We start from the raw sequence: 27,982 nt of genomic DNA, 5'->3' as shown, positions 1-27,982 counted from the left end.
ACGTATCCTGTGTTCAGGGGAGCACCAGGGCCTCACACATGCTAAGCGCGTGCTTTGCTGCTGAAGTGCATGGCTAGCCCTGTCTCTCTGGTTATCTCGCTGCTGCAGTGGGTGTGAATTGGTATCTTACTCCATTTCTGAGGACTAATGATGGTGAGGATCGTTTCATGTGCTTGCTCACCTTGAATTTTATTACCTGAGTTGCACTTCAGTACTTTTTTGAGGCTCCTCCTTGGAGCCCAGGCTGTCTGAATTGGTGGCCTTTTCCCCCCTCCCTCCCTTTCTCCCTCCCTTCTTATTTCCCTGCCTCCCTCCCTTCCTCCCTCTCTTTTCATTTCTTTTTCCCTCTCCTCTCCCCAAGACAAGGTCTTATCATGTAGCTCTGACTGACCTGGAACTCCCTATATAGACCAGACTGGCTTCTGCTTCCCAAGTGCTGGGATTAAAAGTATGCTAACATGCCTGGCTCTAGAAATTTTGATTAATTTTTTTATTAATTTGTTTTGAGACAGGGTCTAGTTATGTACTGGCCTGGAACTTGCCTAGGTAGATCAGGCTGTCCTGGAACTTGAGGCAACCCTCCTGCCTCTCTGCCTCTGCTTCAGAGGGTTGGGATTATAGGCCTGAGCCTTGCTAACAATTTTATATTTTCTAAAGTTTCTTTTTTTTTTTTTTTTTTTTTTTTTGGTTCTTTTTTTCGGAGCTGGGGACTGAACCCAGGGCCTTGCGCTTCCTAGGTAAGCACTCTACCACTGAGCTAAATCCCCAGCCCCCTAAAGTTTCTTTTTATATTGATTTTGCTTTTGGTGTAGATAATACCTAAGACATCTTTACTAACCCAATCTCATAGAGGTGTTTTGATATTTTCTTTAAGCATTTTACTTGTAGCTGTGACATCTAAGTCTGATATATTTCGAGGTTTTGTTTTGTTTTTTTTTTTTTTTTTGGTATGGTGAGAGATAAACCACCTTCTTTTGTTCTCAAAGACATTGAGGTATAGAATACGAGAGAACAACTTTTGGGAGTTTTCTCTCATGCTACCACGTTGGTTCTGGGGATCAGGCTCAGGTCACCAGGTACCTTTACCCTGTGGGCCCTCTCTTTGGCCCCTTGTTCTCCTTTATGGTGAAACAACAGGAAACCTGCCCTGGGATCATGTTAAACATACAGGTCAGAGTTCAAAAGCTTCCTTTCAAAGATTTTATTTATCATCTTAAAGATGTTTTTGCAAGCTTTAAAGTTTCCTAAATGATGACTGTAAAAGGTATTACTATCATAGTTGATCAATGGTTTAGTAACTTGAGCTCATTTCTAGTCTGGCTGTGCATTAGAAAATGTCAGTGTACTATGACTGAGAAATGGTTCAGTTTAGATCACTTGCTATTATTCACAGAGCCCCAGGCTCAATTCCCGGAACCCGTGTTGGATGGCTCACAGCTGCCTGTAACTTCAGGTACAGGGGATTTGACTCCTTACTCTGGCCTCTGTGAGTGTGTGTGTGTGTGTGTGTGTGTGTGTGTGTGTGTGTGTACGTGTGTGTACACACAGAAAAATAGAATGTTTAAAAAAAGAATTTAGCACGATCATACTGTATTTGGTATGTGTGGAAGCAATTTTAAAAATAAGGAATTTGGGGTTAGACTGAGTAACCTTGTCTTTACCACGCAGTAGCTTTGTGATCGTGCATTTGGTACTTGTTATGGGGATTATTGTTGAATTGAGAGTGGTTGTTTTGTATACTGTTCAGCTTGTGTTAAATGCTTGTTTCCTAAAATAGTTGGTTTGTTTTTTTTTTTTTTGGACAGGGTCTGGATGGAACTCACTATGTAGAGCAGACTAACCTCGAACCCATGGAGAACCATCTTCCTCTGCCTCTCAGAGCCATGTTACAAGGCCTGCACTATCATGTCTGACTCCTTTGTCTCATATTTCTCAGATTCTGATATTGCTGTGAACCTTGGCATTCTATGTGATTTCAGCTCTTTAAAAAATTTATTTATGTGTGGGAGGGGGCTTGGTGGTCTATGTACATCTATGTATGCAGTTGTGTGCATCCCTTGTGTGGAGGACAGAGGTGGACACTGGGTATCTCCTATGGCTCCCCACTTTGCCTGTCTCTGCACCCCTACCCTCCACCCTGTGCCGGGGTCACAGACACAGCCTCAGCTTTCATACAGGGGCTGGTCTGAACTCTGTCTTCATATTTGCGAAGTCACTTTCCCCTCTGAGCCATTCTCCAGTCCCATGATTAGAACTGGAGTCCTGTAATAAACTTTGGAATCTGCTTTGCACCTTGCTGCTACATCTCTGCATGTCCCCTCTCCCCCTGTCAGGTTCAGTCAAGTTTTGGTGGATTAAGGGTTTCTGCTAGTCAGGGTATACCTGTATAAGGCTGTACACTGCACTGCGGGCGGTGGTGTTAACACTGCATCATGATGACAGACAAAAACTAGCCTTGCAGAATCCACCTAGGCAAGGAAGGACTGTGCCATGTGGCTTTTACTGTCATATCTGAGTCTGAGTAATGACCGGTTACTTCCAATTAGGTTTAAACTGGAGAACTTTAGACTGGTTTTAAGATTTGATTTTGGTTAATACAGTTCACCCAGCTTTGACAAAGGTACCTCTCCAGCTTTATTCTTTACTTTCTCCTTACCATTTTAATATGACCTTTTCATTTGAATCTTTAAAATCGTGGTTTCCACATGCAGACTTGTGAAGGACTTGATGTTCTTTCTGTCTGTGGTGATCTGTTTTCTGCCTAGTTGGGTGGGAGAGCTCAGTGAGGCCATCATTAGATCCTCAGCTTGTTGGAGTCAGAGCAGACACTGCGTTTGTCTGCATGTAACATAAACAAATAGCCGTGGTTTAGTTCCGAACTTTCTCTCCTACATAGGCAGCCTGAGGTAGCCAGTGCTCCAGACCTTATGTCTCTCGACTTCTCACACCTCCCAGCCCAGCCTGTGACTCATTCCATGGTCACCTCTCACTCCACACTTGCATCGTCCAGACGAGTGTAGCAGAAAGGCAAAGCCTTGACAGATGAGTTAGCACCTTTCAGAGAGCCTCTTCCTGGGAGCCTTGATTGGTTACTTCTGTTTAATTGGTTTGAACTGTGTAATGTGGTCATTGCAAAAGGGTCTGGGGAATGAAGCTTTTTAACTGGGTAGTACGTTATTACTTCAATAAAATAGGAGCAAGTTGAAAATAAAGCTAGTATGTTGTTTTTGTCAAAACTGGGTGAATCAGGGCTGCAGAGATGACTCAGTGGTTAAGAGCATTGTCTGCTCTTCCAGAGGTCCTAAGTTCAATCCCCAGTAACTACATGGTGCCTCACTACCATCTATCTTGGGATCTGGTGTCCTCTTCTGGCATGCAGATCATGCAGTAGAGTACTTATATATAACATAAATAGATAAATCTTAAAAAAGAAAACAAACCGGGGTTGGGGATTTAGCTCAGCGGTAGAGTGCTTGCCTAGGTTCCCTGGGTTCGGTCCCCAGCTCCGAAAAAAAGAAGAAAAAAAAAAAAGAAAAAAAAACCAAAATAAAAAGCAACCCAAAATTAGATGAATGATACCCAGAGTTTTCTTGTAAAGAATTAGTTAACTACATTAAAAAATTAAAATAATTAAATATGACATCGCAAGTAAATGAACTAACCTGGTGAACAGTGAGCAGGTAATAAATGTTAGTGTTAATTTCAAGAGATAATTACGAACCAGTTAAGAGCAGAGTATTGGAATGTCAGATAGTTTCAGTCTCTTAAAACCTGCTGTGCCCGTTGCGGATTTAGCTCAGTGGTAGAGCCCTTGCCTAGCAAGCGCAAGGCCCTGGGTTCGGTCCCCAGCTCCGAAAAAAAGAAAAAAAAAAAAAAAAAAAAACAAACCTGCTGTGCCTTGCACTAACTGGTTGACCTACATTTTTTTAAAAATATTTATAATTGTGTATCTGTGTTTTGTCTGTGTGTAGGTCTGTGCACACATGAGGATGCCTTAAGAGTGTGTCTGATTCTTGAAACTGGAGTTACGATGGTTGTGTGCCTTAACCTGAGTCATCTCTAGCCCAGTCCTAAGGCCTAACTTTGCGTGTACTGCTGTGGGGTCAGTGATAGCGGAGTGATGGGATTATTGTAATGACTAGACGGGAAGCAAAGGTGTGTAAGATGCTCAACAGTAAGAGCTCATTTATCATCAGTGTGCACGACAATGACAGTAAAGCAAGACTGGGTACCTCCATGCTCTCCTAACTGAGCAGTTTCTTTCCCCGAAGAATAGCCCATGATTTGATTAATTTGTTCAAGTCTTTTTTTTTTTTTTTTTTTTTTTTTTGGTTCTTTTTTTCGGAGCTGGGGACCGAACCCAGGGCCTTGCGCTTCCTAGGTAAGCGCTCTACCACTGAGCTAAATCCCCAGCCCCTTGTTCAAGTCTTTATTGTACACCTGTTGTATACCAGGCACTGGTCTGGGTTCACAGGGAAAGCAAACCCAGAAATCCTTCCTTTCCTGAAGTTATATGGTCCTGCTATGATGAAGGATTGCAGGTTGCTAGAGGCTGAAGTGAGAGTGCCAATGTGATTAGGTCAGGGAAAGCCTCACCTCAGGAAGCCTCAGCTTAGGACTGAGGAAAGACCTGAAGGGCATGAAGCAGTAATTGGTGTGTTTGTTGTAGAAAGCTTGTTCTAAGCAGGAACTGAGCGGGACTCTGAGAAGCTTGAGGTAGGTGTGGCAAGAGCAGAGTGAGGTAACACACGGGTGAAGATTCTAGAGATAGTGTGGTTGAGATACAAGACCTTGGCCGTGGGAGTCTCAGTCATTGTAGGAACTTTTCCTTGTGGATCTGTGTGTGCATGTGTATGGGCATGCATGTGGGAGTGGAGGTCAGCTTGTAAGTAAGTTAGTTCTCTTATTCCACCGTGGTGGTCTGAATGACAATGGCCCACATAGGCGCATATATCTGAACACTTGGTCCTCAGTTGGTAGAACCTTTTGGGAAGGATTAGACGTGGCTTTTTTTTTTTTAAAGATTTATTTATTTATTATAAGTACACTGTAGCTGTCTGCAGACACACCAGAAGAGGGCATCAGATCCCATTACAGATGGTTGTGAGCTACCATGTGGTTGCTGGGATTTGAAACCAGGACCTCAGGAAGAGCAGTCAGTGCTCTTACCTGCTGAGCCATCTTTCTAGCCTATTACCTGAGATTTTTAAATGGAAAATTTCAGAGTAGCACAGTGAGATTGGCTGCAGTGTTCTCACTGTATGTCATGGTTGTCAGTGCTGTCTGTGCTGTCAGCGCTCACTGCTCAGTGCCCATGGCTCGCTTGCCTTCTCTGTCAGAGGGGATTCCCTGACTAAACCCCGGTATTGTACTCAGCCAGCCCTCAGTGATGGGCCCATGCAGGACCCAGTGATGCTGGCAGGTCTCACATACGTGCCAGAGTTCCCTGATAACAGAACACAAAGCTGCATTTGAAGCTCTAGCTTTTATTTATTTTTATTTTTATTACTTAAGTACATGAGTGCTCTATCTGCATGTACACCTGCCTGCCAGAAGGGGGCATCGCATCCCATTACAGATGGTTGGAAGCCACCGTGTTGCTGGGGTCTCTGGAAGAGCAGCCAGGACTCTTAAATACTGAGCTATACCCCAACCCACAGCTCCAGCTTTTGTTTTTATTTCATGTGTGTGACACACACACACACACACACACACACACACACACAGCATAGGTTGAGTTCAAGATTCTTATGCTTGTAAAAGACTGTAATTAGAGGTGTAGTTTACCTACTTAGTTACAATACAAAAGATCTTACTTAATATTAAAAAAAACCCAGAGCCGAGTGTGTTGGCTCATTCCTGTAATCGTATAGTAGTGCATAGTTAGAGGCAGGAGGAGTTCATGGTCATCTCTGTTACAGAGAGAGTTCAAAGCCAGCCTAGGCTATGAGATACTATCTCAGTCAAAACAGCGATGATATTTCTAAACTTAATTTTTAGCCTATTTTAGTTTGTTATTTATTTAACTTTATTTAGAAATAAGGTTTCTAAACATCTTAATAATGAGATTTCTAAAATATATTATAATTATGTGTGGAGAATCTCAACATTTGTAGGGTTCTCATTACCTCCGGTTGCAGGCGTCCTCTGGGAGGCGGGCAGGCTTTTTCCTGTGAGTGAATGGCAACTACAGGTTTCAGCTCCAGCGTGCTTCTGCATATGTACACATGCCGTTCATTATTATGGTTCAGCCTAGCATTTCAGGTCCCTCCCCTCCCCTCCCAGATAGGACGTCTCTGTAACAGCCCTGGCTGGCCTCGAACTCACAAAGAACCACTTGCCTCTGCCCGGACTAGTGCTGGGATTAAAAGTGTGCGTCACCACTCCCGGCTTCAGGTTTTGTTTATAGTTAGTCAGTTTATATGACCCAGAAATAGATTTGAGAATGTTGTAGATACCAGGAGAGAATACTTTGGAAACTTAGCTTGATCACTAGTGAACATATAATACAGATGTGAGATTGTTTTAAACAGAAGCTCTGTGTAGGAGAGTCATTCTATGATTTGAAAATTGTTCTTTCCACAGTCAGCTTCCTTCAATTACTTGTTTCCAAGAGTTACACATATGCCTCTCACTGACAGCAAGGGAGGGTTAAGTTTTCCGTATGGGTTTGTACATAGATGGGAGTCTAAATAAATCATCCATACTTTGTCTAACCCTGTTGTACTCAAGAGAGTAGCAAAAGAAGTTCAGCCTTTTAAAAAGCAAATTGCAGAGCATTTCGGTAGTATTGAGATAGTATTATTTTGTGTTTTATTAGACAGCTATGCAGATAAGGACAACCATAAGAGAAGGCAACACAAATGCATTGTCAATCATTTCTCAAGAGGTAAACAGAGAAAAAGCATCTATAATTCCTGCTAAGGAAGGTACGGAAATCAGAAGTGTGCTGCTGGCTTCATATAGTTGAGGATGGCTGCTGGGTTGTCTGAACTGTAAAGTAAATCTTGTTTGTCAGTATGGGACGTCACAGGGAAACTACTAGCATTTGGTAGTAGGTAATTCTAAAGTTCACGTTATTTTTGTAATCCTACTAAGAATGCAGGAGGAGATATATATATAATCTCCAGACTGCTTCTTTTTTTTTTTTTTTTTTTTTTTTTCCTTGAGACAGGGTCTCAACCATGTAGCCCTGGCTGGCTTCTAACTGACTGTGTAGACCGGGCTGGTCTTGAATTCACACAGAACCATCTGCCTCTGCCTCTGAGTTCTAGGAGTAAAGGCTGTACTACCATGCCTATCTATCATGTTCTTAAATTTGTGAGTTGATTTGTAATTTAAGAACAATTAACAGGGCTGGAGAGATGACTCAGAGGTTAAGAGCACTGACTGCTCTTCCAGAGGTCCTGAGTTCAATTCCCAGCAACCACCTGGTGGTTCTCAACCATAATGGGATCTGATGCCTTCTTCTGGTGTCTGAAAACGCTATTCATAATAAATAAATAAATAATAAATAAATAGTAAAAAAAGAACAATTAACAAAATTATCAAATTTCTTTTTCTACATTTTTTTTTTCTTTTTCTTTTTTCTTTTTTTCGGAGCTAGGGACCGAACCCTTTCTACATTTTTCAAACCTAGAAATCTATAATTATTTCATTTCAATGTAATAAGAATGCTTTTTTCTTATGAATAAAAACATAAATTGTGTAAGATGAAAAAAATATGCCCATACTTCCTCATTGACACCTACAAACAGCACCCAGGAGGCAGAGGCAAGCGGATCTCTGAGTTCTAGGTCAGCCTGGTCTACAGAGTAAGTTTCAGGACAACCAGACAACCAGGACTACACAGAGAAACCAAACCCTGTCTGGAAGAAAAAAAAAAGACCTCCAAACCCCTAAAACCTATAGAAAGAAAATTATCATCGTCATCATTATTTAATTTATTTATTTGGTTTTTTGAGTCAGGGGTTCTCTGTGTAGCCCGGGTTATCCCGGGACTAGCTCTGTAGACCAGGCTATTATGGAACTCACAGAAATCTGCCTGCTTCTGCTTCCCAAGTGCTGGGATCAGAGAGACCAAAGGCAGGCACCACTATCTTCAGCTTATTGTTATCGATTGATTGATTAATTGTGAGGCTGGCTCTCACTATGTAGCCTTAGAGCTCCCCATGTAACCAGGCTGGCCTGGAACCCAGAGATCACCCCACTCTTGCCTGGCAAGGCTAGGGTTAAAGGCATGACCCCACACAGGGCACTGACTTAGCTACTTAATGACTACTCACACTTACTTGCAGAAAATGTTAACTGGGTATCCTTTTATTTAGCATTTTGCTCAATACTCTTTCCTGACATTTAGGGTTTTGTTTTGTTGTTGAGATGGGGTTTTACTTTGTAACCTTGGCTAACCTTGAACTCCCTGAGCCTGGGCTGCCTTGGAACTGGATCCTCCTCACTCATCCTGATGAACACTTGGATTGTAGACCTGTAATGACATGATCCACTGGGATAGTTACCGACACCAATGGTGGCCAAACCACTCAGAGTTTTGTTTTTTTTTTTTTGTTTTTTTTTTTTGCTTCTTTTTTTCGGAGCTGGGGACCGAACCCAGGGCCTTGCGCTTCCTAGGTAAGCGCTCTACCACTGAGCTAAATCCCCAGCCCCTCACTCAGAGTTTTTAATGGCCAGACCAAGGGTGGTCTTGTGCTTCAGAATAGTCTCTTGGTGACCAAGCATGGGTACAGAATTTTAAAAGGCAAAAACCACAAAGAACATAATTTAAATTAAAGTTAACTTAGGGTAAAAGTAACTTTGAAATGTTTGTTCCTGTCAGGGTGTAATAATTATTTCAGCTATAACATAACAATCTCTTTACTTACACCTTTGTTAGTTTCTTTAGTTTACTTTTTATTTTGGTTAATATATCTGGAACATGGTCAAGGATGTGGCACTCTCAAGTGTATTGCCAAGGCACATGTAACTGCTGGGGAGGTATAGAGGGTTGGGAACTGTCTCAGCAAATACAGAATATAGTTAGAACAGGATGGTGTATGTAACTGCTGGGGAGGTATAGCGGGTTGGGAACTGTCTCAGCAAATACAGAATGTAGTTAGAACAGGATGATGTTATCCCAGTCCTTTCAGTACCACTGTACTGGCTTCATCTTAGATGGTCCTGTCCTCTGGGGATGCTGCCACCACTGCTGCTACTGCTGCTGCTGATTGTAGTTTTGGAGGACTGAAGAGATGGTTCTGTGGTTAAGAGCATTGCTCGTTCTAGAGGATATGGGTTTGATTCCTAACACTTATGTGACAGTTTACAACCCTCTGTAACTCTAGTCCCAGGGGATTCAGTGCTCTGCTCTGGCCTGAAAGCACCAAGTACACACAGTGCACACAGGTACATGGAGGCAAAACATCCATCCACAGACATGAAATGAAGAACGGAATGTAAAAAGTTTCTCTTTGTGTAGTATGTGTGCACGTCAATGTGTAGCACACATGTGAAGGCAGGTGTCGATGTAGGGTTCCTTCTTTAGTTGTTCTGCACCTTGTATTTGAGACCCAGGTACTTACTGAACCTGGGGTTCATTACTCTATTAGCTGGTCAGTAGGTTCCAAAGACCCTCCTGTCTCTGTCTCTGTCTCCCCAGCACTAGGACGACCAGCATGTGCTCCCATGCTCAGCTTTCATGTAGTTAATGGGTTTCTGAGCTCTAGGTATCATGCTTTTGTAGCAGGCACTTTATGGATGGACCTGTCTCCCCAATAACACATTTACAGGTGGATTCTGAATCTTATTAAAGTTAAACTCTACTGAAAGTAAAAGCTTGTTACAAGGGAGTCTAGGCCTAGGCAGTTTTCCCCCAGAGTAATGGGAACATTGTGAGGTTTGTGTCTGGCAGGGTACCAAGGGCTGTTTTCATTGCTGTAGTTACTCTGCAATACATAAAGCACTCTTCCTCCCACTCAGTTGCCAACAGTTTTTGAAAATGCTTTATATTTGAGAGGAAGATAAGATAATAGAGAAGGAGGGAGGAAATCTAATAATGACTCTTTGCCTGTAGTTTTTAATGTGTTCCCATCTGGGGCTCACTATACAAGAGAAAAGTTTACCGTATGATCATACTGGTGATTAAAATGTTGGGAGTGGAGCCCATGTAATTTCAGTGAAATTTGTAAAGATTAGAGAGCTGGTAGAGAAAATGTGTCGTTCTGTGTTTTGGTGAAGATTTAAGTCCTTTTAACCTTAATACGCTCACCCTAGCCCAAATGATACTTGAGACATACATGTGTTTGAACAGTTTAAATGACTAAAATCACGTAGTGGATAAATTAGTGAATAGTAGCAACCATTAGCCGAGCATTTCTCTGCTGGGCACGTGACTGTGAAGTGGAGATTTATTCTATCCCTAGCAGCGAGTGGAGCTGCAGTGTGAATTTGAGTCTGTTTAGTGGTACTGCTTAAAAATGGGTGAGCTTTGAGGAAGGCTTTGAAAAGAGGACATCACAGGGATTAATCTGTAGAAAGAAAGACAGAAGGAAGACACATGATGTGCATGGAAGTGGTGCGGAAATAAATTACATATGGAAAATAAGTGAATGTGCTCAGTCAGCCACCAAGTGCTTAGTGCAGGGTCAAGCAGTTGGGCGGTCTGAGGAGTGACTTGCAAAGGCACATCATGTCATATTTGGGGGAGGAGGATCCCACCTAGGTAAGATGTCAAGATGACCTAGTCAGTCAGGAAGGCAAATATGGGCCAGAGAGGGGAGGAGGGAGGGATGCGCGGGCAGACAAAGAGTGTTGCTGAGTTTGTGACCCATGGGAAGAGACCATAGACAGTCCAGTTAGTGCATTTTTGGATCTCTGGGGCCTATCCCAGACCCTTGGTTCTGAGTCTATGATCTCCCAGGGATCTTGTCGGGGGGGGGGGGGGGCTCCAAATGTTAGGGAGTTTGTAACTCCTGGGAAAAGACCATAGCCTTAGTCCAAGTATAGATAAAGGTTTATTGATGAGCTGCTAGCCGGATAAAAGTCTCTGAGCCACATTTGATATTACCATGCAGGAGGGTTATGGGGATGGACTTTTAAAGGTGAAAACCACACAGACCTTCAGTATCTATAAAACAAGCAAAAGACTGTTCTATTCTGCCAAGTTAAGTGTTTAAGGCAACTCAAAATTATCTTTGGGAATCTGCTTCAGCAAGTTACAGAAGCAAAAGCAGTCACATAACAAGGAGGTAGGCATGGCTGTAGTTTTGAGTGGGATTCACGTAGTCAGGGTGACTGGGAAACATCTTCCAGGGGCTGGAGTCAGAGACGAGCGCTGGTGGGTACCAGGGTGAGCCGAGCGCTGGTTGGTACCAGGGTGAGCCTAGCGTCAGATAGAGCGTCCTTTAGCTATAGCAAGGAGAGTGTGAATGACATTAAAGTTGTAACATTTCCACAACCTTAAAGGGCTTGATAAATGCCTTGAACTTTCTGTTTGGAAGTTGGCTGCAAGAAGGGAAACCAAGGAACATAAGGTCCTGAGTTCAATTCCCAGCAACCACATGGTGGCCCACAACTATCTGTAATGGGATCTGATGCCCTCTTCTGGTGTGTCTGAAGACAGCTACAGTGTACTTCTAATAAATAAATAAATAAATAAATAAATAAATAAATAAATATTAAAGAAGATTATTAGTTCAGCTTCTTCACCGTGAAGACAGCTACAGTGTACTTCTAATAAATAAATAAATAAATAAATAAATAAATATTAAAGAAGATTATTAGTTCAGCTTCTTCACCGTGACAGCGTGGCTGAGCTACGTTGTGTCCGTCTGGTGTCCCCCCCCCCCCCGCTGGGGACCGAACCCAGGGCTTTGCGCTTCCTAGGCAAGCGCTCTACCACTGAGCTAAATCCCCAACCCCTGAGCTGCGGTTTTTGAAGCATTGCTTCATTCTCTTTTCAAAATTATTGGATCAGGATGTAGAGGCTGTAGTAGTCTAAGAAAATAAGATGAAGGTTACTTTTTTTGGAAACAGAGTCTCTATGTCATCCTGGCTGTTCTAGAACTGGCTATGTAGATCAGGCTGCCTCACAGAGATTCTCCTGCCTCTCTGCCTCCTGAGTGCTAGGATCAGAAGTGTGTGTCATTATACGTGGTTAAAAGTTGCCGTTTTAAAATGTACACTTGGTTAAAAGTTTTTGCATTCAGGGTGTTTTGTAATTATCACCAAGAGAAAGAATAAGCCCGGCTTACAACTCAGTCACTTCCACTCACCCTCTCAGCTCCTGGCAGCCACCGTTTTCTCTCTCAATCTGCATGTTCTGAACATCTTAAATAAAGCAAAGCTGCCGATATGGATTTTTGATGCAGGACTTCACAGAGTTAGACTGGTATATTTTTAGGTTTTCCCATGTCTTTTTTTTTTTTTTTGGTTCTTTTTTTCGGAGCTGGGGACCGAACCCAGGGCCTTGCGCTTCCTAGGCAAGCGCTCTACCACTGAGCTAAGTCCCCAGCCCCGGCCTACGACTCTTGATCTTTTGCTTGTGCTGCTTGAGTGCTGACATTATAGTTGTGCACTTCCATGCTTGGCTTTAGAGCTTTAATTTGGTAATATCTAGCAAGTATTTTTTTAATATTTTCTTTTATATGTAGATGTTTTCCCTGCGTGTATATTTATGTACAGTTGGAAGCCAGAGGAGGGCTTTGAGTCCCTTAGAATTGGAGTTAGAGGTGATTGTGTACTACTAAGTGGGTGCTGGGAACTAGTGCTCTTGACCACTGAGCCATCTCTCCAGCCCTACAGTGCATGATGATGATGACGATGATGATGATGATGATGATGATGATGATGATGATGATGATGATGATGATGTAAATGATGTAAATGATGTAAAATGCTTGTAGGTTTTGGAGACTAGAACATTTATGTCTTGGGACTGGGGACGTTATTTTATGTATCACATGGAATATAGATGCCTTGCTGCTACTCTACTGCTACCTAAGGCTTTTTCCTCAGACCATTTTCTTTGTTGTTCAGATGAACTATTGATCTTGACTCAAAGTTCACGGATTCTCTCCCCTGTGATTGTACATCATTGAGCTCCCAGCATCCCAGCATGTGCTTTTATTTAAAAAAAGAAAAAAGATTTATTTATTTATTTTATGTATATGAGTTCACTTCAGACACCAGAAGAGGGCATCAGATCCCATTACAGATGGTTGTGAGGAACTGTAATCCTCACGGTGATGTAGTGTTCAGTGCTCTTGCAATGTTGTTCAGGTCCACTGGGGCCTGCTCCGTGACTGCAGGAGCTGTCCTGGCCTGAAGTGCTATAAAAGGCTGCTTGCCTTGGCATTGCCACAGGTGTGCACAGACACAGGCAGGTGTGCACCTGCCACTCTTACAGGTGTAGAGTAGGGACCAGTCCATGCTGCTGGGGTCCTTTGAACCAGTGCTTCTCCTGGATGAGGACAGGGGAATGGCTGACTACTAGTTCTATGCTGAGCTGCCCTTTTTACAGACCTGTAGCCAGAGGGCAGGCTCTTCTAGTTTCCTAGCTTGTATGCTGTCTGTCTGTTCTTTCTCTGGGGTGCAGGCCTCTGCTGTTCAGCTTGGAATGTATGGGAGAGAGGAGAAGGCAGTGAACTCATCATGGACTTTCCCAGTCCTGCAATCTCTAGGTTATCTACCTCCTTTCTGTATCTTCAGAGTCCTTTGGTGGTTATTTTTCAGTTGTTTTTATGGTATTTAGTTTTATGTAGAAAAGAACAAGAAGTATGGGTCTATGCTATCCGACTTCAGAACTAGAATCCTAATGAATTTTCATATTTTACACTGTTCTTTATTGGCTATGGATATGAAATAGCTGAGGCCTTTTTTAAAAAAAATTCTAAACTACATTTTTCTTTATCTTGTATGTGTGTGTATGAATGTGGAGGTCAGAGGACAACTTGTTGGAATCAGGTCTCTCTTTTCACCACGCAGTCCTTGGGTTTGAACTCAGCTGTGAGGCTTGGTGGCAGGTGGAATCCTTACGGCCCTGAGTTCCGAAGTGTATTCTCTGCTCTCAAGGGTGTTTCTCCTTGTCTGTCCTCCACTGTGAGACGGGCAGGCTTACTCGTCATTGTTGAAACTGTGTGTGGATTCGAAATGCCGTGCCTTATGTATGTATCTATTTACTGTGTGTTTGTTTTCAGGGAGTGGAGCAACTGCTGTGGTCCAAGCAGCTTACTGTGCCCCCAAAAAGGAGAGAGTGGCAATCAAACGGATAAACCTGGAGAAGTGTCAGACGAGCATGGATGAGCTCCTGGTATGTATATATCATACTTCCTAAATGGAGAAATATGGTCTTGTAGTTTGACTTATTTTCATTAATGATTATTATAAAATTTATAAAATCAAAGTAAGTTAAAAAATTACTTACAATCTTATGACTCTGAGGATAACTTTTAATACATACTTTTTTCTGGACTGATTATTTTAATTTCCCAGCATTTTTATGATTTTGCTCTTTTTGTATAGTTGTTCTTTACAGGGACTGGCTTGTGCAGCTGTGTGTTTACTCATGTAGGTTTAGTAAATGTGTGTGTAGTATCCACTGACTGTACATAGATTATCGAGCATGTGTTGTATCGTATGATTGATGTTTGTTCTTATTTATACATATGGTGCTTACTTAGTTCTTACTTCTTTAAGTAATACTGTGGATTTTTGATTCCTAGGTCAAGAATGTTTTAAAAGATGCTGGCCTTAGAGAAACATAGTATCAGTGTGTGCTCTGTACACTGATGTAAGATGAGGAGAGAGAACATGGAGCCTTTACTTATTTTACAAACTTGGTTTTTGTGTTTGTTTGGAGACGAGGTCTCACTATATACCTCAGGTTACTCTGGAACTTTCAGACTCACAGAGATCCATCAGCTTCTGCCATCTGAGTGCTGAGATTAAAGGCATGTGTGTGCCACCATGCTGGCTTATATCTTCTTTTAGAGTTTGCTCACACACACATTACCCACTAGTGGGTCTGCAAGTGCATAGGTAGGCAGAGTCAGTGCTGAGTCAGTGCTGGGTGCCTTCCTCAGTTGCTTTCCACTTCACTGTTTGAGGGAGCCTGGGACGTGCTAACTGACTTGACTGGCTGACAGTCAGGCCCCGGCGTCTTCCCAGAGCTGGGATTAAAGCATGTGCTGAGTCATGCTTTTATGTTGGTTCTGGGGATTGATATTCTCTATCCCCCCATTCCTAAAAGAAGCAACCTCACAGGGATTGTTTTGTGTTTCTGGTATATTCTTGGATTAGCAGTACAGTTTAAGTGAGTTTCAGGACAACCAGGGCTATGTAGAGACCTTGTCTCAGAGTAATACATAGTAAGTGCTTAGCAAGGAAAATTAGCTTTGAAAATCATATTTTGAGACAGGGTCTCTCTTTATCATACTGGTGGTCCTGGAATTTTTTTGTAAACCAGCTTGGCCTTGGGTTTTCAGAGATCTGCCTGCCTTTGCTCACTAAGAACTGGGATTAAAAGTGTGAGCTACCATGCTTAGTTCATTTCATATTTATTAAAATTTTGTTATTATTTTTGCAGAGTTAGCAGTCAGATCTGGGATGTGTATGCTAGTAAATGCTGCACTGCTGAGGTTTATATCCTGTGAGTTGTTCTTTGCTTGTTTTGCTTAACAGAGAAATAGATCAGCCCCTTGGTGGGCTTTCCCAAACGGTATGGTATTCAAAAGCAGTACTCTGCCATATTGGGTGTATTGATATTTTTATTTTATAGTGATTTTTTCCTGAGTATTTACAGTGGGGCTTGAGAGTTGGTGCAATGATTAAGAACCCTTGTTGCTCTTCTAGAGAACCCACTCAGTCCCCACATGGCAGCCACCATAGGTAACTCCAGTCATAGGGGATCTGATGCCCTTTTACCTCCATCAACACCAGGCATGCGTGCAGTATACATGTAGACAGAATATTTATACACATAAAGTAGTAAAATAAAGGTAAAGTATATTTTAAAATGGTATATGCAGTTAGTGACAGAAAAGTCGGGGGTAGGCTAAAAAGGCATTTACTGATGATGACCTGAGTTTAACCTCTAGGGCCCACAGGGTAAAGATGGCCTCTGATGTCTGTCCATCTGATGTCTGTCTGTAAGCACAGCATGGCAGGTAAAGATGGCCTCTGATGTCTGTCCATCTGATGTCCGTCTGTAAGCACAGCATGGGGGTATGCATGCATGCTCATGTGCACGGAAGTAAGCAGTGGTTGCTGTAGTCATTGGTCACTTCCGTAGGAGAGCATTGGTTGGGGGGGAGGCTTGTAATCCTATTTCAAGACCTTGGCGGAACAGTTGTACTAGTATCTTAGGGCACCATTTGAACGTTGGGCCAGCAGTGATGATAAAAGCAGTAGGTGAATTTTGAATTAATTCTGTTAAAATAAAAATATTTCCCCTTAGTAAAACTGTAATTTATGAATTCCAGTGTGTGGGTGCTGAGGAGATGGCTCAGTAGTTAAGAGACTAGCCGCTGTTCCAGAGGACCTAGGTTTAGTTCTTAGAGACCAGCTGTAAATCTGAACTGTAGTTCTAGGATACCTGATGTCTTTTGGCTGTGAAGGTACCAGATTCACATGTTGTGCACTAACATACATGCCCACAGATTTCATACAAATAAAAAACAAGGGGGTTGGGGATTTAGCTCAGTGGTAGAGCGCTCTAGCAAGCGCAAGGCCCTGGGTTCAGTCCCCAGCTCCAAAAAAAAAGAAAGAGGAAGAAGAAGAAAAGAAGAAGAAGAAGAAGAAGAAGAAGAGGAAGAGGAAGAGGAAGAGGAAGAGGAAGAGGAAGAGGAAGAAGAAGAAGAAGAAGAAGAAGAAGAAGAAGAAAAGATATACCACTGTCTATCTGCCATTTGCTTTTTTTGGTCGGAGAGTGTTTGTGTACAGTTTGTACTCTGAGTATGTAGAAGGTAGGGCCTGAGGATTAGGAATTCAAGGTCATACTCAGCCACATAGTGAACTTGAGGCTAATCTGGGCTAGGCAAGATCCTGAGCCCTGTATTAGGGTTTTTATTGATGTGAATAGACATGATGACCATGGCAGCTCATAAAGGGAAACATTTTACTGGGGCTGGCTTACAGTTCAGAGGTTCAGTCCACTGTCACTGTGGTGGGAGCATAGTGTCATGCAGGCAGACGTGGTGCTGGAGAGGTAGCTGATAGTTCACATCTGGATTGGAAGGCAGCGGTGGAGAGAAAGACAGACCCTGGACTTGGCTTGAGCGTCTAAAAGCTCAGCGCTCAATCCCCAGTGACACACTTCCTGCAACAAAGACACAAATCTTCAGCAAGGCCACACTTGATAGTGCTACTGTGGTAGTCAGGCATTCAGATCTGTTAGTGTAAGGGGGCATTCTTACTCAAACCACCACACCCCCAAACCCATTTATTATTTTCATTTATTTACATTATTTTAAGATAGGTTTTTGTTTGACGTGATGGATTCCATTGAAACAAGTAGTTTTTGTTTTGTGAGCATGTTTTCAAATGTGGTTACAAGGTTTTCACACTCTTTGTTTTAGTTAACTATCCCCCAACCACCTCATTTCTTCCATCCCCCATCTATGCTCTGCTTAAACCTTTCTACTTAAAAAAGAAAAACAAAACAAAAAACCAAACAAGGCTGGTGAGGTGACATAGCTCAGGAAGTGCATGAAGGCCCGGGTTTGATCTGGGTGTGAGATTTGCAGGAAAATGGATGGAACTGAAATAACTGTATCAAGGGAGGGAACCCAGGACAGAAAAGCAAATGCTGCTTCATTGTGCATCCCTGCTTGACATTGACATTCCTAAGTTTGTGTTCAACTTGGAGTTCCTGTAGAAACCGGGAAACCAGAAAAGAGAGAGAGAGAGAGAGAGAGAGAGAGAGAGAGAGAGAGAGAGTGAGAGAGAGAGAGAGAGAGAGTGTGTGTGTGTGTGTGTGTAGGTCAGAGGTCAGCCTTGGCATTTTTGCTTGGCAGCTGTCAGCAGTAGCTTTTGTGTTTGATTTAAAGATCCCAGTCTTTTAACATTAAGAAAAAAGCTTTATTTGTATGAGTGTTGCCTATATGCTTGTGTACTGTGTGCCTGCCTGGTTCCCCCACAGGCCAGAAGAAACATCATTAGATCCCCCTGGGACTGGAGTTACTGAGACACACACGTGTGAGACACATGTTGGTGCAAATCTAAGTCCTCTGAAAGAGCAGCTTGTGCTTAACTGATGAGCCAGGTCCCTTCAACATCGTTTCTGAGGCAGAATCTCACTGGCGTGCAGCTCACAGGTTAGGGGAGGTTAGTTGGCCAGTGAGCTTTAGAGATCCAGTTAGCTCTTCCTCTGTTGGTGCTGGGATTACCAGGGCATGTCACCAGGCCTCAGGTAAATTCTAGGATTCAACTCAGGTCCTCTTTTCAATATCTGTTTTAGGTCATAAGGCCTATTAGTTTCATTTTGTTTTGTTTTTGTTTTTTGAGATAGGGTTTCTCTGTGTAAACCTGGCTTTTTTGGAACTTGCTCTGTAGACCAGGCTGGGCCTGGAACTCAGAGATTTGCTTGCCTCCTCTGCCTCTCTCTAGTGTGCCACCTCCTGACTCCTTTTTTTTTTTTTTTTTTTTTTTAAAGTTCAGTGTTTATAATTTTTTTTTAATAGTTTTTTTTTTCTTTTTTTTCGGAGCTGGGGACCGAACCCAGGGCCTTGTGCTTGCTAGGCAAGTGCTCTACCACTGAGCTAAATCCCCAGCCCTTATATATTTTTTTAAAGGATTATTTATTTATATATATGAGTACACTGTTGTTGTCTTCAGACACACCAGAAGGTATCAGATCTCATTACAGATGGCTGTGAGCCACCATGTGTTTGCTGGGAATTGAACTCAGGACCCCTGGAAGAACAGTCAGTGCTCCTAACCGCTGAGCCATTTCTCCAGCCCCCAGTGTTTATATTTTTTGAGGGGGGACCTATAAATTATGTATAACTCACAGCTGTCCACTGGACAGTTCACTGAGGTAACGGGGCCCTATGTGTAGGTAGTAATAGTGACAGAAGAATAAAAACCTCAAATTTTTCAGACAGAAAATGTGTTAGTACTGGTTCAAGAACTTCATGAGGCGTAGTTTTTTTATATGGATGAAGAACTGACTGAATTGTCTGAATGGGAAGTTGTGTAAATCATAGAAATTAAGGTGAGTTTCATAAACAAAGAAAGCCATCATTAAAAAGGAATGGGAGGGGCCGGAGAGATGGCTCAGAGGTTAAGAGCAGGAGGTGCTCTTCCAGAGGACCCAGATTCATTTCTAACCCACATGGCAGTTCACAACTGTCTGTAACCCAAGTTCCAGGTGATCCAACTCACACATAGACATAAATCCAGGCCAAATACCAGTGCACATAAAAATTAATAAATAAAAATTACCTAAAAAAATGGAGCAGGGAAGGTGGTGGTGACTCACTTCTTTAATCCCAGCAGCACTCAGGAGGCAAAGGGAGGCAGATGTCTGAGTTCTAGCTCAGCCTGGCCTACAGAGCAAGTTCCAGGACAGCAGGGCTACACAGAGAAACTCGTCTCAAAACAGTAACTACAACAACAGCAGCAACAACAAACAAACCAAGAATGGAGGCCAGGACAAGTTTAAAAGCTAGAGGTACAGTACAGTGTTACAGTGCCTGTCTGTTATGTCAGGCTCTAGGTTCAATCCTAACTAATAAATTAAATAAAATTGTGCCAGGCGTGGGAGTGCAAACCGTTGATCCTCTACTATGGAGGTAAAAGCAGGTGGATCTCACTGAGTTCCAGGCCAGCCTGGTCTACAGTTAGACTCCATCTTTTAAAAAATGAGAGAAAGGAAGAAAAAAGAAAGACATTAACTGACTGTAAAACACTTTGAAGAAGCAGTCTCACCAGCAAGGGTAGATTAGGTAGGTCATAAGGAGGTTGTTGGAAATTTAAGTGAGAATGATACACACTTGCATGGCATTTGTGTTTATTCAGAGAGAAAAGGCATAACTGGAACAGGTGTTGTTATGGTGGAGGGAGATTCTGACACTTTAGAAGAGGAGGGTTGTTGAGGCTCTGTTAGTCTTTATTGTCCTTGGTAGTTTCCTGCTAGAAAACTCTGGAAATAAGCAGTTCCTCAGGCTCAGCTCAGAGGGTAGCCCACCACATAAAGCTGCAGCTGGCACACTGCATGTCTCTGCTGTCCCTGGCCTCCCTCCCTCAGCAGCTGCAAGTCTGCTGTTGACAGCTCTTCTTTACCTTTGGCTCCTCCCTTTCCTCTGTGTTGCCTTTTTAACTTTGAAACTGGAAATTGAACCTTGGCCTGGCATGTGCTAAGCAAGTGCTCTCTCACTGAGCCGCTGATTTTTAAGCCTTTAAAGACAGTTGAAGATTTGTAAGAGTCCTGCTGCTCTCTTTACTTCCCCTAATATCAATGTAATGTAGGGCTCTTGCCATACCTAAGAATGAGCTGTTGTTCTTCCAGTACCGCTAACTCATATGGAGAATAGTTGCTTCTATTTCCTAAATTGCAGCCAGAGTGATTTGTGAAAACATATATGGTTAGACCTTTGATGTCTTCTAGCTGTTAGGGTAAAGGCTAAATTTTTTTTTTCTTTTTTCCGGAGCTGGGGACCGAACCCAGGGCCTTGCGCTTGCTAGGTAAGCGCTCTACCACTGAGCTAAATCCCCAACCCCCTAAATTTTTAATATACTCAAAAGGTTCTTTATTATCTGGTTCCAGATAAATAAACAATGGAAAGTTTTTTCCCAGTCGGTGCAGCAGGACTTCAGAGAGCTTGCTGATTGTGCCTCCTAGTTGTGTCTCTCTAGTGGACTCTTGATGTCTAATACTTTTCTTTATCAAGCTATTTATTTTTCTGTTGGCATGGTACTCTTTAATTTCTTTACCAGTCTGTCGGTTTTATGGGGATTTGTGGTGGTCAGCAGTTGGGCCTGGCGTAGTTGGTACACGTAATAAATACACGTAATAAATGCACGTATGAGCTGCTCAATCAAGCACCTTTGCAGTGATCATTGTGCTGCTGTTTGCTTCTTTGCATTTCAGTCAGGGATTCACAGTAGCCCTGGCTGGCCTGGACTTCTGTGTAGACCAAGTTGGCCTTGAACTCAATAGCTCTCTGTGCTTCCCTTCCAACTGCTGTGATTAGAGGCATGTGCCATCATGCCTGGCCTGATATCAATTAAAAAAAAAAAAGACTTAGTATTTTAAAAATTATGTGTATGTTTGTGTTGTATATGATGGCGGGCATGTGCACATACATGTGGGTGTCTGCAGAGGTCAGAGATACCAGATCCCTGCGAGTTGGAGTTAATGTCTGTTGTGAGCTGCCCAATGTGGATACTGGGAACAGAACTCAGGTCCTCTGAAAAGAGCAGGCAATATACATTTTTAACTGCAGCCATCCCTCTAGCCCTTATACAACTAGCTTTTATCCCATACTGGGCTCTAATTTCCTCTTGAACTTGTGGACCTTTAAGACCCTTTGCTGACTTGAATAGGAGGTAGACTTGCAGATCAGCGCTCCAGCTGTTGGGGGCTGGGAGTTCGTAACTAGATGTAAAAGACAATGGAATGTCAGGCTAAGAAAAGGGAGAAATGGACCTTTCCTGGGTATGGATGGAGATTTTCTAGGGAGGTTATTTTCTGTGGTTGGGTGACATTTGACATTGGCATGGGATTATGCTGAAGTTAGGGGTTATCTTGGCAGTCTTTTAGTAGCCACCTGAGCTCCAACCAGCTTCAATTAGAACAACTTCTGCCTTGCTGGTGTCCTGTCCTCAGAAATAAAGAGTGTAGGGCAAGGCCAGCAAGGCAGTACATGATTAAGGCAGTGAAACAGTTGTCCCTTAAATATGTCTCCCACATCCTGTCATACTTCAGTATTCCTATGGGTTGGGAATATGGCTCAGTGGGTCTGGGGTGGAGGTCACTTGCCTTCTGTTCCACACTGCTGCTACTTCCTCACAGTCTGTAGGGCTAACCTGAGCTCCTAGCTCCTCCAGACAGATTCTTTACCACCCTTCCGTATCTTCGCTGGCTTTTCCTGTTGGTTCTTGTAATATTAGATATCATTACTAATTTATCATGTACATGCTGTGCATCTTTTCCTTTTTACATGCATGTCTTACCTGAAGTCCTGTCTAACCATAAATAGGCAAGTCCGTCTGTCCGTCCTTCCTTCCTTCCTTCTTTTCCTTTCCTATTTACTGAGGTTTAGAAGTTAAGGAGCCCTGCAAAAGCCTCTGCTGGTGTCTTTAGGGCTTGCAAAATATGTACAAGGTCTTTGCTACAAATAAATTTGCGTTTAACTAGAAAAGATGAAAAAATAACATTTGCTGAACATTTCATTTATTATTTTTAAAGAATGAAAAACCTTTCTATTCCAAGAATAGAAGGCATGTATGAGTAAATGGAAAGCCGTATAAAACTTTCCTCTCAACAGATTTCTCCCATTCAACAAATATTTATTAGAGGTGTACATGTGTGTCAGGCACAATGGTAAATGCAGAGAATACTCCTAGTTTTTTGTTGCGCTTACAGTTCTGTGAGGAGGTGTGCACAGAAAATAACTAGGCAGTGAGTGTAGGAGCTAGAGAGATGACTCAGTGGTTCTGAGCGTTTGCTATCCTCCTGGAGGGCCTTAGTTCAGTTCTTAGGACACAAGGCAGGTGGCTCACAACTGCCTGTAACTGTAAGAGCTCCAAGTGATCTATTGCCCTCTTCTGACTTTGATGGGAACACACACACACACACACATGCACACACGCACACACACACCCCAAATAAGAATAATTTAAAAATTAGTGTAGGTTCCATTTTTTTTTTTTCTTTTTTTCGGAGCTGGGGACCAAACCCAGGGCCTTGCGCTTCCTAGGCAGGCGCTCTACCACTGAGCTAAATCCCCAACCCCGTAGGCTCCATTTTTAAAGAGTTTTTTTTTTTTTTTTTTTTTTTTAAATTATATGAGCACACCATAGCTGTCTTCACACACACCAGAAGAGGGCATTAGATCTCATTACAGATGGTTGTGAACTACCATGTGGTTGCTGGGATTTGAACTCAGGACCTCTGGAAGAGCAGTCAGGGCTCTTAACCACTGAGCCATCTCTCCAGCCCATGTAGGTTTTATTTTAAGCAATACATGTATGTGTATGTATACATGTATGTCTGAGAGTGAGTGTGTGTGTGTGTTTGTATGTGTGTATGTTGGACATTGAACAACGGATCTGGTACATGTTAGGCAAGTGCTCTCCTAATGAGCTTACATCTTCAGCTCTAAGATGGTTGGGAAAGACAGGATTCAGTAACTGTTATTTTTATGAGATAGGGTTTTATGTAGCCTTAAGGGTGGCCTTAAAACTCTAGTAGGGGCTGGAAGACGAGGTTAGTGGTTAAGAGCTCTGGCTGCTCTTCTAGACGACCCAGGTTCAACTTCAACTCACATTATCACTCACAGCCACCCATAACTTCAATTCCAGGATCTCATGTCCTTTTCTGACCTCCACAGGCACCAGACACTTATAGATATACATTCAGACAAAATACTCATACTCATAAAATAAAATAAATATTTAAGACAAATCTCTATGTAACTGAATCTGTCCTTTAGACTCTCTTATTTCTCTTACCTTCCCCTTCCAGGTGCTAGGACTGCACACATGTGCCATCACACCTTCATGTAGCCCTCAGTCTGAAAGAACCAGACAGTTAAGCACATGACATACCGTGTAGTATTTATATACTTTGAGGGGAGAAGGTGCACAAGAAGGTGCTTTGAAGTTATGGGCTCTTAGAACTTCTGGTCTAAGGCCTCTCCCATCCAGAAAGAATAAAGTTGTTACAGTGCCTTTGATGATGATGGTGGTGGTGGTGGTGGTGGTGGTGGTGGTGGTGGTGGTGATGGTGGTGGTGGTGGTGGTGGTAGAAGAAGCAGAAGCAGCTACAGCATCACCTGACGAACCGTGATGCCTGGAAAAATGGTAAAAGTGCGTCCACTGAAACCAGATTCCTAAGTGAAGATGCTGTGGGACTATGTGATACAGAGGGAGCTGTAGGTCCAGAGACAGAAGCTTGAAGTCTGGTGTCTGTGTCATAGGAGTGGGGCAGGGGGAGAGGGTGAGAACAGATGGGCTGGCTTCACTCAGTTCTTTAAAGCATTTGTGATCCTTTGTTCATTTACATTTCGTAACCCAAGGTAGAATTAGGCTTTGGCACAGGGTCCACTACTCTGCATTTAGTTTATAACTTTGTCTATTTCAGTGTATTTCTCTTTGGTGTAAAAATTAGGCCACCTGATACCTTTTTAAGACAAAACAATGCCACAGACAGAAATCCCTTCCTTCTGTTTATTAGTAATGACTCACTGTGGGCTTGACTTCTAAGATGGCTGTTCAGGGATGCCTGTGTGATAAGCAATGTGTGTCTGTAGTCTCAGGTTCTTAGTGCAGTGTGTGCAAGGAGTAGAGTCAGCAGTGATGGACAGAAACCTCCACACTTTCTGACTTAGCCTCGAGGGGAAGGTGGGGGTTTTGAGACAGGGTTTCTCTGTGTAGCCCTAACAGGTCTGGAACTCACTCTGTAGGCCAGGCTGGCCTCAAACTCAGAGATCTGCTCGCCTCTGCCTCCCTTCTGCTGGGATTCAAGGCGTCCATCACAGCCACCTGGCTTGGTTTAGCCTTTTGAGACAGGATCTGGCCTCCTGTGCATCTTGGTCAGACTGTCCATTTCCTTTCCTCAAGTGCCAGGATTAGAGACGTGTGCAGCTTGGCCTGACTCCTGGTTCCAGTTTAGCCTTCAGGAAGAAACTAGTTCCTTGGAAATCCCAGGAAAGACTGTAATGTAGTTTTGGGGTGGCCAGATCTAGACTTGCTTATTGGTAGGGATTGCTTTAAGCTGGAATTTAGTCAATGACCGTGTATTTTTTTCTTTGTAGAAAGAAATCCAAGCTATGAGTCAATGCCATCATCCTAACATTGTGTCTTACTACACATCCTTTGTGGTAAAAGATGAGCTGTGGCTGGTCATGAAGCTGCTAAGTGGAGGTGAGTAGACTGCAGTAGAATGCTAAGTTTCATTAAGTTAAAATTTTAATATTTTCCAGCATTCAAGAGGCAGAGGCAAGCAGAACTCTGTGAGTTCAAAGCTAGCCCGATCTACATATCAAGTTCCAGGTCAACTAGAGCTACATATACAGTGTGATCATATCTAAAAAAAATCAATGAATAAAAAGTTTTCTCATCCTGATAGGGTTTTGTGGATATTTTGCATTTGAGGAGATACTGAGAGTGTAGTTTCAGTGAAACAGATGCTAGTGTGTAGTTGTGATAGGTTAACACTTTTCCATTTGGCTGTTTTGCCTTTCTTTTCCTCCTCCTTTCTTTCAGGACGTAAACTGATTGAAAAATTTTGTCCATTTATGTTGATTTATTTGATGCTTCTGTTTTGATGTCACTCATAGTCTGTGTTTCCATTTCTAGCTTATTGAGTGTAGATCGAAAGCTTGATCAGATTCAGGCTGAATATCGCAGACCTGCAGTGTTCATTCCACAGTGCTCCACATCAGGAAGTGCTTACTATCTAAGTGGGTCTTTAATAGTAATCTTAGTTTTGTTTGTTTAAGGTTGTGACAACACAGGCCTCTCGATGAAAACCATTTTCCTAGTAGTTATCAGGTAATCTGTGAGATGAAACTTTGGCATTATTTTCTATATTCGTGTAGGACTTACATTTTATTATTTTAGCATTTAGTCCTTGTTTAAATCATATAATTCATTAGAAGTTATTTTTATTATTGCATTTTTTCTTTTGTAAATATAAGCTTCTTTTTTTAAAGATTTATTTATTTATTTATTTATTTATTTTTTTATGTGAGTACACTGTCGCTGTCTTCAGACACACCAGAAGAGGGCATCGGATCCCATTACAGATGGTTGTGAGCCACGATGTGTTTGCTGGGAATTGAACTCAGGGCCTCTGGAAGAACAGTCGGTGCTCTTAACCACTGAGCCATCTCTCCAGCCCCCTGATTTTTTTTTTTTTTCTAAAGGAGGAACCCTGCCTTATTAACTGGGGCTCTTTAATCTCTGCTATGGTTCCCATTAAAAAGGCAGAACAAAAAGATTGAGGGCAGGCAAGATGGCTCAGCTGGTGAAACACTTGCTGGGAGGTGGAAGCCTAGTGTCTCCTTGGGTCTCTGGGACCTGTGCAAAGGCTGGCTGAGAGTGCAGCTCTGCGAGGTGTCTGGACCACATGTGCACTGCAGCACGCATGCCTGCCGGCCCTTTAAGAATTGTTTGTTGGCCTAGAGAGAGATGGCTCAGTAGTTAAGAAAACTTGTTGCTGTTGCAGAAGACCGATTCCATTTCTAGCACCTACATGGTAGCTTCAGCCATCCATAAGTCCTGTTCCTGGAGATCCAGTGCTTTCTTTATACACTCCAGGAAGGTACTCACAGAAAGCAAATCTAAAATAACTTTAGAACAGCTGATTGTTGAGCTGGGTGTGATGGCTCACGCCTGTACCTGAGCATGTAAGAGTCTATGGCAGGAAGGTTTCAGGTTTGGAGCAAGCTTAGAATAGAGCCTGTTCCTTGCTATTTGATTCCAGCTCTCTCTCACCGTCCCCTCCCCTCTCTCTGTGTTTGTGTGTATGTTCGCATGTACATGTGCACACATGTTTCTATTTTTGTGTGTTTGTGTTCATCTGTGTCAGTAGGTAAGAGGACAACTTTATTTATTTTTCAGATGCCCACCTTCCTTGTTTTGAGACAGGGTCTTTCCTTGCCTTGGTCTTTGCCAAGTAGTCTAGGCTGGCTGGCCAGCAAACCCCAGGGCTCTTATAATCCTACCCAGGAATCTTTACTGCACTTGTAAGGCCTACCCAGGGCTGGGATTACAAGTGCAGTCACCACGCCCAGCCTTTTCTTTCAAGTGGGTTCTGGGAATTGAACGGAGGTCCTGGTGCTGTTTTTTTGCTGTCTTCCCAGCCATGTTCAGAACTTCTCAGATTCACATTTGTATCTCTTTCTCCCTAGATCTATAGTCAATCAGTATTCTAAGAAGCGTTGACATTACACAGCATAATTTAAATACCTGGAGTGTCCAGTGCTGTGGCCTCAGTGCTTTTAGAGCTTGGAAATACTGTATGTTATAAATAAATCATTTCACAGGCTATGGTGATATAGCCATTTTGCCCCATCAGTAAGGCTTGGGTTTGAGTGTGTAGCACGGTTGAGAAGAGTAACAGGCCTCAGCCTTCCCATTCCTGTGTTGCTTAGTTTCTGTGCGCCTGTGTGGTTTTTTAAGAGAATCTCATACTTCTTCAGAGAAACATAGGTTTTAGAAGAAAATACCTCTCTCTTTACAAAGTGTCTCTCAGTGGAAAAGAGGTTCAGGTGTAAACCTTTGTACTTTTTGTTGAATGAGCATGCCTTGCTGTGTTCCTGGGTGCTGCTAGGGTGACCGGAGGTCGCAGAAGTGGAGATGTCCCCTGCGCTTCCGTGAAGGTGGTGCACAGAGTAGCTCAGGTGTATTAGGAGCCAGCCCTGCTGTCTGATGCTTTCAGCATAGCCAGAGTCACCTTTTTGTTTCACTTCCATTAGTGACACTGGAGAGACTGGATTGCTTTGTTAAAGGCCCATTTCATATGATGGTGGCTAACACCAACCGCCTGTCAAGATGGTGGTCAAGCGTGGTTCTTTTCAGTATGGACAGATGTGGGAACCTTAGGTAATATTGAATCTTTGTTGTTGATCACCTAGAGCATCATTGTCTTTATTTGTGATTTATAAATATGTGTAGTAGAGTGTTTTTCATGTTTTGAAAAAAGTTTCATGATGAATGGAAGCATCTATTTAATTCTCATCACTTCTCTGTGTGCTCACCCATCTTTTCTGCAGCTTTATGCACATTAACTGCCTCAATAAAGGATTCCTGTTCCTCTCTT

General features: G+C 42.7%; 1 protein-coding gene across 3 annotated transcripts in view; it reads left to right on the top strand.

Annotated features, from left to right (window-relative positions):
- Positions 1-27,982, top strand: part of Oxsr1 (oxidative stress responsive kinase 1) — a 91,038-nt gene that overhangs the window by 5,286 nt on the left and 57,770 nt on the right. For all 3 annotated transcript variants that reach the window (XM_063265654.1, NM_001108194.1, XM_063265655.1), the window contains exons 2-3: positions 14,190-14,302; positions 24,972-25,080. In XM_063265654.1, the coding sequence (XP_063121724.1) occupies positions 14,190-14,302; positions 24,972-25,080 (222 nt within the window). The remainder of the gene's footprint in view (positions 1-14,189; positions 14,303-24,971; positions 25,081-27,982) is intronic.

This window comes from Rattus norvegicus, chromosome 8, assembly GCF_036323735.1.
Source record: "Rattus norvegicus strain BN/NHsdMcwi chromosome 8, GRCr8, whole genome shotgun sequence".
NCBI lineage: Eukaryota > Metazoa > Chordata > Mammalia > Rodentia > Muridae > Rattus > Rattus norvegicus.
Note: the sequence above shows the minus strand (reverse complement) of the source record. Positions and strands in the feature narration are given on the sequence as shown.